The following is an 18691-nucleotide window of genomic DNA, read 5'->3' on the forward strand; positions in this document are numbered from 1 at the left end:
AATAGCATAAAACTTTAAATTCTACTGTCAAAAACTGTAGAAAACACACAATTGTGCTGTAAAAATATAACATTTTCATGTAAAATTAATGGAGAAATACCATGATGACACAATTATCCTTAAAGTAATGGGATTATTCAGTATAAATTACAGTTTTTGGTGATATTATTTACATACGCTCACTGTATTTCTTACGGTGAAGTTCTGGCAACCACAGCTGCCGGTATTTTACCGTAAATTAAACAACAACATATTTTTTGGTAACACTTTACAATAACCATCTAAATGATGTTTATAGATGGTTTATAAACCAATTATTAACCAATTACAAAATTCTATACATATTTTAATCTTTAAATGTTTTCAAACAATTTCTTAAAGGTATAAGAATAATTTTGTAATCATCAACATACTTAATATGGTGTTAAAAATGTTCAAATGAGTGCAAAACTATTAATAAACTAATAATTACAATGTAATTGTTTGTTTATGGTAAAGTAACTATCAACTTACATTTATATACCATCTATTTGGCATTTATAAATTATAGTTCAACATTAATACATTTTCTATTTACCATTCTTAATGGCCTATATAAGGCTTATAAATGATGATTAAACATTAATAAACTATCTGTTTACCATTTATAAATGGTTATTTACCATTTATAAATGATGGTTATTGTAATTTTTTTTACAGTGTGTCCTCTTTTATTTTATGTATTATTGCTAAGTCATATGTTGTTGTTGTGTCTTTCTAGCAACCTCCCCGGCCAGACGAGACATTTGATTGACACACTGAGAGGTTATGAGGTACAAAAATGTCTTGTTGTCTCTGAAATGCAACAACACATGGAGGAAATTATAAATAGAGCTGAACAGCGGGAATCTGAGATATCCTGCAGCAGATGTTGTCCCTGAACCTGTTACACCCCGATTCTGCTATTCTTCCTTTAGGGCCTTAATTTCGAGGAGGACTGGAAGCTTTTGACCATTCTCATGGGCATGAATGACATATGTGATTACTGCAAAGATAAGGTCTGTCTCTTTCTTTTTCAAGGTTTAACTGTATAAAAATGTATTTTTATAGAATGAGAGTATGTCATTAATCTCTGCAGAGTCTCCGTGTTCTCTCTAGGCTCTATTTTCAGTGGATAATTTCATTCACTATATGACCGTCTCCTTGGAAATGCTTATGAATGAGGTGAAGTCAAAGAACAACAGTACAGAATATTTGGTCTTAATGAGTTTGGTAACACTTTCTATGAAGACTACATCTATAGTGCATTATGAGCGCATTCATAGTGAATTATAATGCATTATGACTGCACTCATAAACACATATAAAGCTTCATGATGCACTATATCAACAGTTATAAATATAGCTTACACAGCAAAATCTGTAGTGTTGTTTTTTCAGTGTTAATAATTCTGAGTTGGTGAGTGTTGATTTTGGAGTTGTTTTAACACTTGTAGTGATCAAAAAGCTCTGCCAGCATTGTTACATGTTAACACCTGAGTTAGATTCACTTCAGTTGGAGTTGATTTTCAGATTTTGTGACTTGTATGTTCGGCTAAAGACAGAATGCAATTTTAATGTATCGTAAAACAAAACAATGAATGTTAATTATCACATTAGTGAAAGGAAATAACATGATTTTAGGGTTAAAAATACACTTTAATGTGTCAAAGTAACACAATGTATGTTAAAAATGAACACTCAGTGAAAGGGAGTAACATGATTTTAGTGTTGAAAATACACTTTGAGTCATAAAATAACACGATATATGCTAAAAATGAACACTCAAAGTGAAAAGGAATAACACAATTTGGAGTTAAAAGTGCACTTATGTGGTGTCATTAAACAACACCAAGGGTGTCAAATATTTAACACTATTAAAGAGTTAAATAGTAACACTTTTCAAAGTGTAATTTTAACTCAGAATCTGTGAGAACTATATAAACTCAGAAAAAGTGTTAAATTTAACACTATGTGAGTTGAATTAACACTGCTGATTTTGCTGTGTATAATGACTTATAAATCCAAGTGTCTTATGAGTGCTCTTGACTGGTTATAAACTACAGGCTGACTAATGAGGCTTATAATACATTACAACTACTCATACCCCTCTATACACACACCTCAACAATCAATTGTTATAAGGACTCATAGGATGCCATAAGTATAAATAAATGATCAATGTATGCTTTAAGTAAAGTGAGGTTCATATAGACGCATCTATAATGCATTATAGCTAATCATGATGTTTCATTGTTGGCGTTCAGTAAAGTGTAACACATTTTCATGCATTTAAAAGAAGCTATGCTGCATCATAAGTCATTATTTATACTTATGGCATCCTATGAGTCCTTATAACAATTGATTGTTGAGGTGTGTGTATAGAGGGGTATGAGTAGTTGTAATGTATTATAAGCCTCATCAGTCAGCCTGTAGTTTATAACCAGTCAAGAGCACTCATAAGACACTTGGATTTATAAGTCATTATAAGCTATATTTATAACTGTTGATATAGTGCATCATGAAGCTTTATATGTGTTTATGAGTGCAGTCATAATGCATTATGATTGATTATAATGAGCATTATAATTCACTATGAATGCGCTCATAATGCACTATAGATGTAGTCTTCATAGAAAGTGTTACCATGAGTTTTTATTATGGTGCTGTTCTTCACCGCAGCTCTCTCTGTTGTGCTTCAGGTTCCTCGTATGATCGTTAATGTTGCTCAGATCCTGCCCATGCAGACTCTGAGGGAGGTGCAGAAGCCCACCCCAGGGTGCCTGCTCCAAAGGTGAGTCACTCATTCTTTGTAACATTTCCGCCTCTGGTTAAAAAGTGTGCTCGGTTATTGTTCCTTCACTCTGATGTTTGGCCTTCACTCTAAGGAGTTTGACACCAGAAGGCATTCATGTGCTGAAGAGGGAAGTCTTCTCTGTGCTCACATTCAGTCTGAAATTTAGACAAAGCAGCAGGATGTTGTGATTAACCCTATAAAGCCAAGTGTATCATATCTGATACACAAGTTTTTGAAACTGAAATCATTAGTGTGATCTTTTTTTCCCTGAAAAACCTTCTTTTCTTCATGTGTTTAAGAAGAAAAAAGAGCAGCAAATTGCACAAAAATACCAGATGTAGCAAAAAAACGATATGCAGGTTCCACTGGTGGATCAGTCATTGCTGCGAGAAAACTTCATATCAGCAGATGTATGATTTTGTGTTATATGGAAAAAAATATATATTGCATGTTTGAGGAAAACGATAAAAGGAAGTCAAAGTCTTAATAAGTTGAAAATGTTTGATTTTATATGTTTTTTTTAGTAAAACAAACTGTGAGCAACACTGTGAGCACAAAAAGACCTGATGTATCAAATATGATACAAATTAGAATTCATATATGCCTATTGATATTGGATTTTTTTTAAATTTACTTATTTGTCAGCAGGTTCATCAAACACTTTTTTCATGGTTCACGCTTTATAGGGTTAAACAACAAGCTTGGAAATAAATCATGCTCTGTGTTTTATTGCAGTAATTGTCAGGCTCTTTTTTGATAAGTGAGGCTTCCTTTTTTTGGTTGCAATGCAGAGTAGACACTTGTTGCCAATGCTTGAATAGTATTTTTTTCTGCAGGATTTTCCATAATAGAACCAGGCTTTCTGGTTTTCTCTGAGACCACTTGAATTACAATATGCTGAAAGGTTATTATGGAATATTTGCACAATGGTACAGAAAGCAGCCTGCTGCAGCACAGTGGACTAGAGGGAGAGGAAATAAAATGTTTTTATATGTTGTAAATCATGTCTGGATATACTACTGTATATTTACTTGACATGTAACCCTGGTGCTTTCTGTGCTCTTTATCTTGTAATGTTTAGTTTTAGATATACACTACAGCAGGGGTCTCAAAGTCGCGGCCCGCGGGCCAATTGTGGCCCTCGTGATGATATTTTGTGGCCCTCACCTTGATATGAAAGTTTAATGTTTCATATCAATGAGTTTTATATGAATGGCACTTTACCGTGTTGTGTGTGGAAAGTCAGTTTATTATCTGCAGTTTTTACCGGAAAAAGTGAAAATGTTATGTAATGTAATTTTGTCCTTTTTTTTTTGTAATTTTGTGTCTTTTTAAAGTAATTTAGTGTATTTTGGGGTCATTTTGTGTCTTTTTAAAGTAATTTAGTGTTTTTTCAGTCATTTTGTGTCTTTTTAAGTAATTTCGTTTTTTTCTGTAATTTTGTGTCTTTTTTTGGTAATTTTGTGTCTTTTTTTTGTGGTCATTTTGATACTGCCTCCAGCGGCCCCCAGGTAATTTGAGTTTGAGACCCCTGCACTACAGGAATCTTGCATGTTATTTTTTTTCATTTTGCACCTGATTTTTCTGTCAAAACAAGTTCATACCTTGATTGCTTGCCATTTCTTCCTTATTTTTTCCCTATACAGTCTCATTTCCTGCTCCTTTTGTTATTCTTTACTCTGATTTAGGTCTTTCTGCTCGTGCCTGATAGAGCCAGTAGCCAAGTCTGCTGAGCTTCGGGAGCTGATAGAAGTCAATCTGGAGTTTCAGGTACAGTTGATACCTCCCAATATATTGAATGTGCAATTTTTCCCCATAATGGGAAAATATATAATTTAAATCATTATCAGCCTTCCTGGACAGATAATTTCACTTGACAAGATTTTTTAATTAAGATTATTAAATTTAGAAATAAGCAAGTTGTACGATTAGAATAAGAAATTATTACAAGATAAATTAACCCTCTGGAGTCTCCAAAATCACCAAAGCATGACTTCTTCATGCTTCCTCAACACAAAATGACCAAGAAAAGACACAAAATTACCAAAAAAGACAAGATGAGAAGACATAATGCATAAAAAACCCCACAGAAGACACAAAATGAAGACAAAAAATGACCAAAAAATGACAAAAAAGACACAAAAAGACACAAATGACCAATAAAGACACAAAATAACTTACAAATAAATGAAAAAGACACGTTAAAAAATAGACAAAATAGCCCAAGACTCCATAGTTAAAAGTTAAGAGTTAAGAAATCTTAAGATTTCAAGATAATTTCCCTTTAGATTTAGTGTTTTTATCTTGTTTTTAGACACCCTTTTTTTGCAGTGTGTAAGTGATATGCATGATTTCTATGACTATAAATTGATTTTCATGTTCCTCCCGTCCACAGAAAAGACTTGAGACTCTGCTGTACAGCGATCGTTTCTTCAGGGACGACTTCGCCGTCGTTCTTCAGCCCTTTCTGAAACTAGCCGACCCTCCCCGCCTCCCGGTAATCCGTCCTCACACCAGAGGCCTCAACAATATGAGCTAGCAGAGGTCTCTGCTCCCAGCAGAGGAATCAGTGTGAAACGCTGCACAGTAATGATTGAATCATTAAGATTCGGGGTGTGACAGCTGCTTTGTTAACACCAGGCTGAAAATGAGAGAGATGTCACGTTTCACCAGCATCACGCTCCATCAGTAAATCTACACCGCTGTGTCTTTTGTTTGGTTTCTCTGAGCAGAATGGGAAGATAGATATGACCTTCTTTACTCACGACTGCTTCCACTTCACCATGAAGGGGCACGAGGAGCTGGCCAAGGGGCTGTGGAACAACATGGTGAATAAAAAGTCAAGCTGCACTGTAAACAATTGTCTTGTACATTAAAGGAACACTCCACCGTTTTTTCATATTAAAACATGTTATTCGGTCAAGTAAGACGAGTTGATACAGACCTCTTGCGTCTCAATGCGTGCACTCAATCGCCCTGGCGCGCGGCGCCACTTGGCTAGCACTTAGCTTAGCCCAGTTCATTCATTAGGATCCAAACAGATGGACAGTTAGAAGCGACCAAACTCCTCCACGTTTTCCCTATTTAAATACAGCTACACGAGTAGTTAAACGACCAAGTATGGCGACACAAAATAAAACGTGGCGCTTTTCTAAGCGGATAAAAAGGATAACTATAATGTATGGCGGAATAGCACTTGGGAGCACTTTGACTCGGCGCAGTAATATCCGAAATATCCTGTAATATCCTGAAAAATCTTCTCCCCTCAGGAGTGATGATATTACTGCGCCGAGTCGAAGTGCTCCCAAGTGCTATTCCGCCATACATTATAGTTCTCCTTTTTATCCGCTTAGAAAAGCGCCACGTTTTATTTTGTGTCGCCATACTTGGTCGTTTAACTACTCGTGTAGCTGTATTTAAATAGGGAAAACGTGGAGGAGTTTGGTCGCTTCTAACTGTCCATCTGTTTGGATCCTAATGAATGAACTGGGCTAAGCTAAGTGCTAGCCAAGTAGCTCCGCGCGCCAGGGCGATTGAGTGCACGCATTGAGACGCAAGAGGTCTGTATCAACTCGTCTTACTTGACCGAATAACATGTTTTAATATGAAAAAACGGTGGAGTGTTCCTTTAACAGTAAAATACTGGCAGCAGGGTTTCCAGCATTCTACTGTTAATTTTACAGTTCCCTTACTGTTATTTACTTTATTTACAGTATGTTACTGTGATAAAACCACATACTGAATTACAGAACAATCCTTCATTTCATTGATTTACAGTAGACTAAAACACAGTATAGTGCTGAAGCTAGTTGCAGTATTGTTGCAGTATACAATGCAGTCATTTTTTGTAAATAGAGCATATTACTGTCTGAAAGCCAATTACTATGAATTAAGCGCTGTCTTCACTGTAACCTCAGTAATTTTAATATACCATATACTGAATGAGTTAGTTAAGTAAAATACAGCCATTAAAAATGTGTACAAAAAGAGACTTAGAAAATATCACATATATATCATATATTTTATGGGAAAAGGCAAGCCTCCTACAAATATTGCCCAGAATGCATTGTTTTCTACAGTATCATATAATTTTAATGAAAAACAGTATGTTACTGTCACAATTTGGCTGTTTTCTTACAGAAATTTGTTACAGTGTGCTTGTATCTTATGGCATAGGAGGTTAAAGGTCAACTGACTCCACCAGAGTTTATTCTGCAAAGAAATGTTATAAAAAAGGATAAGATATAATGAATAGCAAAAAATAGAAAAAAAGATGCAGATTGTGAGGCAAATGAAGGACACAGCCTGCAGTAAATCTTTTAAATGTACACTGTGAAAAAAGATAAACAATAGCTACTCAATAAAATTGAGGCAACAGATTGCACGCAATATTATTAACTAAATCTAACGACGTTACAAGTTGAGTTAATAACAACTTAACAGGAAGTGCCTGTCAATTAAAAACAGACTAATTCTATTGTGTTGGATTCATTCAAAGTTCTCTTGATTTAGAATTACATACACATAAAGATTATATTTAATGTGATCAAAATAAGTTGGTTCTATCTCAAACATTTTTATATTAACCCATAAGAACCCAGACCCAGTTATCCATAAAGGAAAGTTATGGGGGATATATCACAGACCAAGTAAACCACGCAGAACATATTTATGATGTGGGTTTTTTTGGTCATTCTGTGTCTTTTTTTTGTAATTTTGTGGGGTTTTTGTGTCTTTTTTAAGTAATTTAGTTTTTTTCTGTCATTTTGTGTCCTTTTTTGGTCATTTTGTGTCTTTTTTAAAGTAATTTAGTGTTTTTTCAGTCATTTTGTGTCTTTTTTGGTCATTTTGTGTCTCTTTCTTTAGTAATTTTGTGTCTTTTTTAAGTAATTTAGTTTTTTTCTGTCATTTTGTGTCCTTTTTTTGTAATTTTGTCTCTTTTTTGGTCATTTTGTGTCTTTTTAAGTCATTTTGTCTGTCTTTTTTAAGTAATTTAGTTTTTTTCTGTCATTTTGTGTCCTTTTTTGGTCATTTTGTGTCTTTTTTAAGTAATTTAGTGTTTTTTCAGTCATTTTGTGTCTTTTTTGGTCATTTTGTGTCTTTTTTGGTCATTTTGTATCTCTTTTTTTAGTAATTTTGTGTCTTTTTAAAGTAATTTAGTGTTTTTTCAGTCATTTTGTGTCCTTTTTTTGTAATTTTGTGTCTTTTTTGGTCATTTTGTGTCTTTTTAAGTCATTTTGTCTGTCTTTTTTGTGTTTTTTTAAAGTAATTTAGATTTTTTGGTAATTTTGATACTGCCTCCAGCGGCCCCCAGGTAATTTGAGTTTGAGACCCCTGTTCTAGAATATTTAAAGTGTTTGTTACATGGGTGTCACCGTGGGTTCTTATGGGTTAAAGTTACTTAAACAACTGCCTCAAAATCAAGGACGCATTTATATTTAATACATTTTATCAAATATATTAAGTAAAATGAAATGACTACAGAATAATTTAGTACAGTGCAATATATATATACAACTTCATTTGTAAAAAGAATAACCCTTCATCAGATACAGCAACATATTTTTTTTCTTTTCTTTGTTGTTGTTGCCACAAATCACAAATGAACCTCTCTTTATTCTGCTCACAGTTTCAGCCTGAGGGGGGAAAGATGATAGTGAGCAGCTTCTCTGACCCCATCAGTCTCATCTGTCCACCTCTGGTAAGAAAGGTCCAATATAACCATGTGTCTCTACACCAGAGCAGCGTTTGTTAGCTGTGCCTTTAACCTGAACTCAGTAGAATAAAAAACATTTTTTTTTAGCTAAACCAGACAAGAAGAAACTGACCTTCTCTCTTAATAATGTGTTTTATTGATGAATTGACTAGAGCTCGCTGAATGAACTTTTCAAAGGACTAGAAGGCTTTTGGTTTTTACCTTTGAGCGGACAAATTGGTTTCCATAATCAGCAGCTGTATTTGCATTCAGCTCAAGGTTTTGCAAAAGGTTTGAAACCTTCCCAGTTTGGTCATTTTTGTTTTGTGGAAGTTATGCAACACAGCTGCAAGGAGAGACTATGTTGAAATCATTCACTGTATGAATGAAAGTAAGGATGAGTTAAAGGTTTTCAGTGGGTAGCTTTTATAAAAATACATTTTTGTCATATTTGTCAGTATATCCTGACAGTAGTACAAGAGACAGATACACACTGCAAAAATGTGTGTCTAAAAACAAGATAAAAACAGTAAATCTGAGGAAAATGATCTTGCTGCATGGACAGATAATTTCATTTGACAGGATTTCTTAAATTAAGATTGTTAAATCTAGAAATAAGCATGTTGAACGCTTAAAATAAGAAATTAACTCTTAAAACAAGATAAATTATCTAACACTTCTAAATCTAAAGGTTTTTTTTTTATCTTGGTAAGAAACAAATAATTAGCAGTGCACTCTGCTCGGGCCAGTTCATCACTGCTTGCAGCTTTAATTTATCTTGTTTTAAGAGTTAATTTCTTATTTTAATCTTACAACATGCTTATTTCTAGATTTAATAATCTTAATTTAAGAAATCTTGTCAAGTGAAATTATCTGTCCATGCAGCAAGATCATTTCCCTCAGATTTAGTGTTTGTATCTTGTTTTTAGACACACCTTTTTTGCAGTACAGCAACAGTAAGAATCCACTGCGCTTAATTAAAAATCAACCAATCAGAGCCAGGAAGCAACTCTAACAAGCTGTCAATCACTGCTGGTGAGCTAAGGACAGATGACTGGTCTGTTAGGCGCCATGCATTAATGCTACACTGGTTACAGAAAATTATCCTAACAGCAAGTCTGCAGTCCACTCTCCTCCTGGAGAAGTACAGATGCATTTCAACACATTAGAATATGATGGAAAAGTCAATATCCAGTTCAAGTCAAACAGCCCCAACCAAATATTGAGTCATATAGATGACATACTTTTCAGAGGCCAACATTTCCATATTAAACATACTTTTCAAAATTGGTCTTTTGTGATATTACAATTTTTTTTGAGAGACTGGATTTTAGGTCTTCATTAAATGTAAGCAATTTCCATTATGATTAGAATAAATTAAATAAATTCAGACATGAAATGTTTCATTCTGTGTGTAATGGATCTATATAATGTGTTATTCCCACTTTTTGAATTGAAGTACTGACATAAATAAAGTTTTCTATGATATTCTTATTAATTGAGATGCACCTGTAGTCCCTCAGGGACAGGGACTAAGACCCCAAAAAACAGTGGAAGTCACCTATAGGTGCATAAATAAGACCATAAAGAAAATAAATAAAACTAAATTAAATATGACATGCAAGTCTGCAAGTTGATTTTTATTCAGTTTTTAAATAAGTGGAGGCCAGTCTAAACTACCGGTCAAAAGTTTTAGAACACCCCAATTTTTCCAGTTTTTTATTGAAATTCAAGCAGTTCAAGTCAAATGAACAGCTTGAAAGGGTACAAAGGTAAGTGGTGAACTGCCAGAGGTAAATAAAAAAAAAGGTAAGCTTAACCAAAACTGAAAAATAATGTACATTTCAGAATTATACAAGTAGGCCTTTTTCAGGGAACAAGAAATGGGTTAACAACTTAACTCTATGGAGTCTTGGGCTATTTTGTCCATTTTTGAATTATTTTCATGTCTTAGTAAGTCATTTTGTGTCTTTTTTTGTCATTTTGTTTCTTTTTTTAGTTATTTTGTGTCTTTTGGTGTCCTTTTTTGTCATTTTGTGTCTTTTTTTGGTCATTTTGTCTTTTTTTTGTCATTTTGTGTCTTTTGGTGTCTTTTTTTTTGCCATTTTGTGTCTTTCTTTAGTCCTTTAGTCCAACATAAAATGTGATTTTGAATCTTTTTTTTTACTTTCAAAACACTATCATGCTCAATAAAGAATTTTAAATGTTGCAAATGTGCATTAATTTCAGAGTACACTGAGACATTAAACTGCATCATTTTCAATTAAATTCTGGAAAAGTTGGTGTGTTCTAAAACTTTTGACCAGTAGTGTATCTTGGATGACTATAAATCATTATAAAAACTATCCCATACTTTGGGAAGTCTCCCCTAATGATGTGTAATCAAAGAGAAGTATGATAATTTATTCACTCTTAGATGCAAAACACAAAGTGATTAAAACATGTTTTCCATGTCTCGTCTGTAGGAACACCCGTATATCTTCACCAGGCCGATTGCAGCCAAGTCGGGTCGTCCCCTCCGGCCTGGCAGTCTGTCCCAGGCAGCCGTCCTCCTGCTGCTCCTCGTGGGTTTGCCATGTCTCGGACTTGTGTAGCTTTCACTTTGCTGGACTATTTTTACAAGCATGCCACTGCTACATTGGTTACTGTTAATGTGATACAGCGGATCACCTGCAAAGGAGAGTCTGTGAGCCACTCTTTGAAACTTTGCATGTCTGTGGCCCCAAATAGCAGCAAACACAAACCGACGGTGGTTTTTTTAAGCTCTGAAACCCCGTCGATAATGTGATGGTGAATCCTGCGACCTACGTGTTTCATCTTTAGAGGCAGGAGGAGGCGGTTGTTGTTGATGAAACCATTTATATGGAAGCCCTGAGAGGCAAGAGAGAGAAAAAAAATATCTGGTGATCCATTTTCTAGGTCAGATCTAAACAGTTTTCTGTCTTTTGTTGATGATTTAAGAACAGCTTGGGAAAAAAAGCAACATGGTCTCACAGAAATCCGTGAAATAGCCACGGAATCGCTCAAATTTCCGTGAAACTGACACGGATTTCGCTACAATGCAAGTTAATGACAGTCATATCCCGTGGCTATTCCAACATACAAAGTGATTATGTACATTCACTGAGTGAAGATTTAGAAAATAAAACATATATTTCTCGCTAGAAATGTGATCAAAATCCATTTTTATGCAGAAACTTAGTCAAAATATTGATTTTTCACTAAAAATGAGATAACTGTCCGCCATGTTTTTTGTTCTGACCGCCGGGACCTTGAAAGTCACGTGACTTGGAACAAACCAATAGCCACGGGATATGACTGTCATTAACTTGCATTGTAGCCAAATCCGTGTCAGTTCCACGGAAATTTGAGCGATTCTGTGGCTATTCCACGGATTTTGAGTTAAGCGAAATCCGTGGCTATTTCACAGATTTCTGTGAGACCAGGTTGAAAAAAAGATTTGGCCAGAATAAATTATACTTTTCTCATCATTTTTTTTCTCACTTGCCTCTCAGAGCTTCCATACATTGATGCTCGTAGCAGTTTTCTAGCATTTAAAGGGGACACGCACAAAAAAAATGTTTTCAGTGCATGTTCATGTAAATTTAGGTCTCTGGAGTGTCTACCAACCTACACACTGTGAAACAAAAGGCAAACCCTGCAGCCAGTTTACTACATCAGCAAACATGGGATTCAACACGCCTTTCAGATTTGGCTCATGTCACATGCATAATGTGTGTTTTAAACATTAAAGCATGTAAACATGTTCTAGTAGAAACCCTAAATACAAGTATGAGCATGATATGTCCCCTTTAAATTTTGAGCTATCATCCCTGCACCACAGTTTACCTGCTCTCACCACAAACTGACTGTATGGATGGGACGATCTTCTATGTTTCTCCCACATTTGTGATTAGAATAAAATACTGTAGGTGTACTTTAAAGGAAAAGTTCTGTCAGGTGCTGCTTTTACAATGTATTACCTAATATAAATAGCAGAGTTTGTAACAAGTGAAGCATGAAGTAACAATTTTGTGATATTTATCCATTCATACATCAGATATTAAACTAATTAGACTTTGCCCAAAACGTACATAAATGTCTGTTAAGTTGTCTGTTTTTAAAAACAACCAACAACACAATACAAAGTGACAAACACAACATAATAACTTACATAAAGTACAACGGCCATTCCAGAAAAGGTGGGATGCTTGGTAAAATATAGTTGAAACAAAATGCATCAAATTCAGAATTCAAAGTCTGTATTTGCAGGAGAAAAATTATCTTTTTTTGTAAAAAAAAAACTGTATTTGTACCATTTTTAAATGAATATGTCACAAAGGATTACAAATGATCACATTCTGGTTTGTTTAGGCTGTAGATAATGTCTCAGCTTTTTTAAAATCAGAGTTTTATTATATACATAACTATATACTGCCATATAATCAAACATTCAAATACAGACATGCACACATACATATATGTGATGCTAACATGCTCTATTCATGCAGTGCACTCTACAGGAAATGGACATAAGAATGCACCAACATTTAAAATGCAAATTGTCAAAGAGCCTTTTGTTCAGTTTTCTTGAGCTGACAGTGAAAATGTTGGAATATTCCAGACAAAATTAAAATGTCATCAATAACCTCATGAAAATTCATTTTACCCAGGAGTTACGTGGAGCTTAAATTCTCATTTCCAGCAACATTTAGTGTGCATGCGCAGCCACACAGAGGAGCCCTGATCAGCTCAGTGAAATAACTTACAGATGGAAAAGGATTTGTCCTCCACATACCCAGAGAAAATGTTTCCAGAGAGCTGTGACTTTTCAAACCAGAGACAATTTAGTCACACATCTGGTTCTTAGATCTGCAGGCTGCTGCTGGCCCACTTTCACTGCTCTGTCCTCCACTAGCTGCATTATGATGTACTGAGTACAAGAAGAGGCAAAGTAAGCCAACACACTGCACAGAAACTTCTACTAAATATTATACATGCTGCTGGATGATGAGTCATTGTTGTCCATCAGCATTGAACATCAGTAGCTGTGATATATGATCGTCTCCTATTCTGCCCTACAAAGTCTAACTGCAGTAACTACATTTTTGGTCAAAATTGAGTTATAACTAAAAATTAACTCCTTGATGTCTGTTTTATCTTGTGACAAAGTTTTAGATTTCAATTTTGCTTTATTTCAGGGAAATAATGATATAAAAACCACAAAATCCGACTCAAAACCAAGCAGTAATTGCACTTACCAGGGCCTGCTTTGGATATATATATATATATAAATATAAACATATACATCTATGATATAGATAAAATTATATTTAGACTAAAATATAACATTACTCTATAATATTAAGTCTAAAATACACAAATCTTTGAATAGAGTTATTCACTTAAACACACTTATAACAAAATCAATTTAAAATGTTTATTCACTGAAAACTAAATATAAAAGCTGAAGGAACATTGTTGTTACTGCACTCTGTTTATCATTAAGATTTTATACTATTTTAATACTTTTACAGCAAAACCAGAGTGCAGTAACTAAATTTTTGGGGTCAAAGGTCAAATAAATCATCATGATTTTTGAGCATAAAAATGACATCATCAATACATGTAGAAATAAGTGTCATATCACTTACCTACATATAACCAATTTGGCAGGCCAGTTAAAAAACGTTTTTAAAAAAACGTAAAAAAAACTTTAAAGCAGTTTTTCTCAGTTTTACCTTTTGCGTAGTTACTGCAGTTAGACTTTGTAGGGCAGTACAGATGAGTTCTTTATTCATCTGGTTTCTGGTACAGTACAGCATGTATTGACTCTGTTTAATTAGTATGATTACAGAGGCAGGTGGAAGCTATATTAAGCAGCTCAGGTTTACTCAGAAATGTTAATTTACCTCTTGAATGGAAATGAAACCCGTGCAGTGTGTACTCGGCATGCTAGGCTTGAGTTGTATGGAGCAGAATAGGAGGTTTTTGGGTAAACACGTCTTACTGAACACAATGCATTGACTTTGAATGGGAGAGCTCCATATTAATGTGTTTATTTAGTGAACCCTTTTCCAGCATGTTGTTCCTCATACACTACATGATCTAAAATATGTATTCCTCGTGCCCCCGTTTTCTACCGTTTCCCTTCAGTGTGCTGAATTTCAATGAGTCCTCGTAGCTGTTGGATTTTATAATAACCTTATTATTGCATTCAAAGAAAACCCTCTTCATGTTTAAACAAAGCCGCTGCCGGTTTATGCGGGACAAATAAGGAACTGACGTAAATTGGCCTTTATTGTCTCTCTGAAAGCATAATGAGATCTTTGGGATCTCAGTGGACGGCGCAGTAGGAAATTTGAAACAGCAAACAGTCCAAACCACACCTTGGAAACCTCTTTGTCTGTCCGTTTTAATGAATGAGTCAGTAACAAAAGAGAAAATGTCCTCATAGGATCATGTACACCTGGGACTCTCATAACCTGGTGCTTATGAGATAGAGGAGAGCAAACAAGCTTAGGCTGTTCCATAAGTTGGCTTAGTCCCACACTGATAAAATAGTACAGAGTCATTTATCATTAAAGTCACTTTGTATTTATTTATAATTCTCCAAATCAGTTGGAATCAGTTTCTGGAAACCAGATATACAGAAAGGGGCATTTCAAATGCAAACATCTACATGTTTCTGTGTGACCCAACAGTCTCTAGATATGATATAAATTCATGTCCTGATCATTTTGAGCTGCTGAGAGAGGAAGAGTCAGGGTGTCACCAAAGTGATTACAATGCATCCTTAGGCAGAATATGTTCATTTAATGGCAATCCATTCAATAGTTATTGAGACATTTATCATGCGAGAATAAAAGTCAGAGAATTTGCCTACTGAAGTCAGAGGGATTTATTATCTGGTAACCAAGTTCTCTCAACGTCTTGTGCCGATCCATCCATATAGTAGGTGCTGAAATATTTCAGACAATAAGTGAAACCTTCTGGTGGTGATCTCAAAGCGCTTTACACTACAGACAATCACCAACACATCCATCAACCTGGTCTCACAGAAATCCGTGAAATAGCCACGGATTTCGCTTAACTCAAAATCCGTGGAATAGCCATGGAGTCGCTCAAATTTCCGTGAAACTGACACGGATTTCGCTACAATGCAAGTTAATGACAGTCATATTTTTCTGGCGAGATCTTCACCACAAAGTGATTATGTACATTCACTGGGTGAATATTTAGAAAATAAAACATATATTTCTCGCTAGAAATGTGATCAAAATCCATTTTTATGCAGAAACTAAGTCAAAATATTGATTTTTCACTAAAAATGAGAGAACTGTCCGCCATGTTTTTTATTCTGACCGCTGGGACCTTGAAAGTCACGTGACTTGGAACAAACCAATAGCCACGGGATATGACTGTCATTAACTTGCATTGTAGCGAAATCCGTGTCAGTTTCACAGAAATTTGAGCGATTCCGTGGCTATTCCACGGATTTTGAGTTAAGCGAATCCGTGGCTATTTCATGGATTTCTGTGAGATCATGTTGCTGGAGGAGGTGGTGGAGAGATGACCTGTCAACATGTTCCAGTCCATCCTGAAATACCAGATCATCTGCTACACAAAACCTTTATGGAGCAAAAAACAGCAGTGCTAAAGATCCTTCTCTCCTGCAGCCATCAGGCTCTCTCATTCTAACAGAGATTCTACCAGACTAACTGAATTTACCCTCGGGGATAAATAAAGTAATTTGGATTTTTTTTATTTGATTTGAAATACCCTCTCTGTTTGTCTCTCTGTTTTTAAGGCTTTATTGATATTGAGAGAGACTGGGTGAAAGGGGGAGACATGCAGGAAAGGGCTCCGAGTCGGATTTGAACCCTGTTTGTGAATTCTTAAACTGATGATCCACTAAGTGCTCACTAATGAACGAACAACACAAATGCATCCTGCATTAATCCCTCCATTCCTTAAACATGTTTTATACCCATATTTGAATGTGCCACCTGCAATTTTACTCTAAATAGTCCAACAATGTACAGGCCAGAAGGAATCCACTAACAGCCAAGCCAATGTTAAAGCTCACTGTAGATCTACATATATCCATTATGTATTCATCAACTAATATGTACAGTACAGGCCAAAAGTTTGGACACACCTTCTCATTCAATGTTTTTTCTTTATTTTCATGACTATTGACATTGTAAATTCATCAAAACTATTAATGAACACATGTGGAATTATGTACTTAACAAAAAAGTGTGAAATAACTGAAAACATGTCTTATATTCTAGTAAGCAAAGGGTGGTTACTTTGAGGAATCTAAAATACAAGACATGTTTTCAGTTATTTCACACTTTTTTTGTTAAGTACATAATTCCATATGTGTTCATTCATAGTTTTGATGCCTTCAGTGAGAATCTACAATGTAAATAGTCATGAAAATAAAGAAAAAACGCATTGAATGAGATGGGTGTGTCCAAACTTTTGGCCTGTACTGTATAGTTATTAGTCATTTAATTATTAACGTATACTCTATGTTGTATATAATGTCAGTTCTCTTCCAGTTACTCAGATAATAACAGTTAATGGTGCATTTAGAAAAAAAGAGATGACTGGTTGATCTGTATATTTAACATTAGATCAAAACTGTGTGAAGTGCTCTTGGAAATCTGGGGAATAACAGGATGAATAGAAAGGCAATCCTTCAAAATGTAAGAAAATATTAAACAGGAAGGGTTTATGAAAAAGTCAATTATAAGAGTGGCTAAATCATTAAAAAGCCAACATGTTTGGATCACTTTCGCTCTTCTTCAGATCTTTTATTAAACATAAATGCTGCATTGTGTCCTGATCTTTATTTTAACCCGTTTAGGCCACCTGCTTGCATTATCACAGTAACAGCCATGACAGCAATCATTTTCAATGAACCGTCACCTAGCAACACATCCAGGTAGTCAGGAGACGTGATCAGAAAATACAGTTTACAGCTCTGTCCTGTATGGAAACACACAATGCAGACAGTGACTGTGTTCACATTCATACATTCATATACAAGTACACTGCAACAAAGGTGTATCTAAAAACAAGATAAAAACACTAAATCTGAGGGAAATGATCCTGCTGCATGGACAGATAATTTCACTTGACAATATTTCTTAAATTAAGATTGTTAAATCTAGAAATAAGCATGTTGAACACTTAAAATAAGAAATTAACTCTTAAAACAAGATAAATTATCATTATATAACCACTTTATAAGACTTCTAAATCTAAAGTTCTAAAGTAAGAAACAAATAATTTGCAGTGCACTCTGGTCGGGCCAGTTCATCGCTGCTTGCAGCTTTAATTTATCTTGTTTTAAGGGTTAATTTCTTATTTTAAGTGTTCAACATGCTTATTTCTAGATTTAACATTTAACGTGGTCATTTTTTCCTGTTTTTTTAAACTATTTTCTCTGTTTTTCTGACTCATTTTTCATGTTTTTCTGACAATTTTTTCCTGTTTTTCAGAGGGTTTTTTTTCAGTTTTTCTGACTATTTTTTCTGTTTTTCTGCCCATTTTTCCCCTGTTTTTTATTAAATCTAGAAATAAGCATGTTGAACACTTAAAATAAGAAATTAACACTTAATTAAACACTTAAAAAAAACAAATAATTGTCAGGTCACTCTGCTCGGGCCAGTTCATCGCTGCTTGCAGCTTTAATTTATCTTGTTTTAAGGGTTAATTTCTTATTTTAAGCGTACAACATGCTTATTTCTAGATTTAACAATCTTAATTTAAGAAATCTTGTCAAGTGAAATTATCTGTCCATGCAGCAAGATCATTTCCCTCAGATTTAGTGTTTTTATCTTGTTTTTAGACACACCAGTTCAGTTTCAGTTCGATTATTGTGTTTTTTTATGGATGTTTTTATGAGCAAAGTTGCAGCAGAATGGAGCAAAAGTTTAACAAAATACAATCTTAGAATCTACTCTGCTACAAATCCAGCTGTGAGGTGCTCTAAACCTGTCCACACCCTAACAACCACCGAGGTATGATCAGGTACAATAGTAATAATCTGCCTCAGGATGATGTCACTTCCTCTCTCTAAGCGTGCTATAAAAGCGCGCGCTGTTGCAGCGGGGTGTCGGTGGAGAGACCGGAGAGGACGGAGGCTGCCGGGTCACCGACGCTGC

The 18691-nt window shown here is 34.9% G+C and overlaps 1 protein-coding gene across 1 annotated transcript; it reads left to right on the plus strand.

The window, feature by feature from the left end:
• Window positions 1-942: 942 nt before the first annotated feature.
• Window positions 943-11104, plus strand: LOC131991454 (phospholipase B1, membrane-associated-like). The gene is made up of 8 exons (XM_059356908.1): window positions 943-1037; window positions 1138-1203; window positions 2721-2812; window positions 4504-4585; window positions 5211-5312; window positions 5548-5643; window positions 8445-8516; window positions 10976-11104. The coding sequence occupies exons 1-8, from the start codon at window positions 999-1001 to the stop codon at window positions 11102-11104; spliced, it is 678 nt and encodes a 225-aa protein (XP_059212891.1). The 5' UTR covers window positions 943-998.
• Window positions 11105-18691: the final 7587 nt, after the last annotated feature.

The sequence above is a fragment of the Centropristis striata genome, chromosome 18, assembly GCF_030273125.1.
Source record: "Centropristis striata isolate RG_2023a ecotype Rhode Island chromosome 18, C.striata_1.0, whole genome shotgun sequence".
Classification (NCBI taxonomy): Eukaryota; Metazoa; Chordata; class Actinopteri; order Perciformes; family Serranidae; genus Centropristis; species Centropristis striata.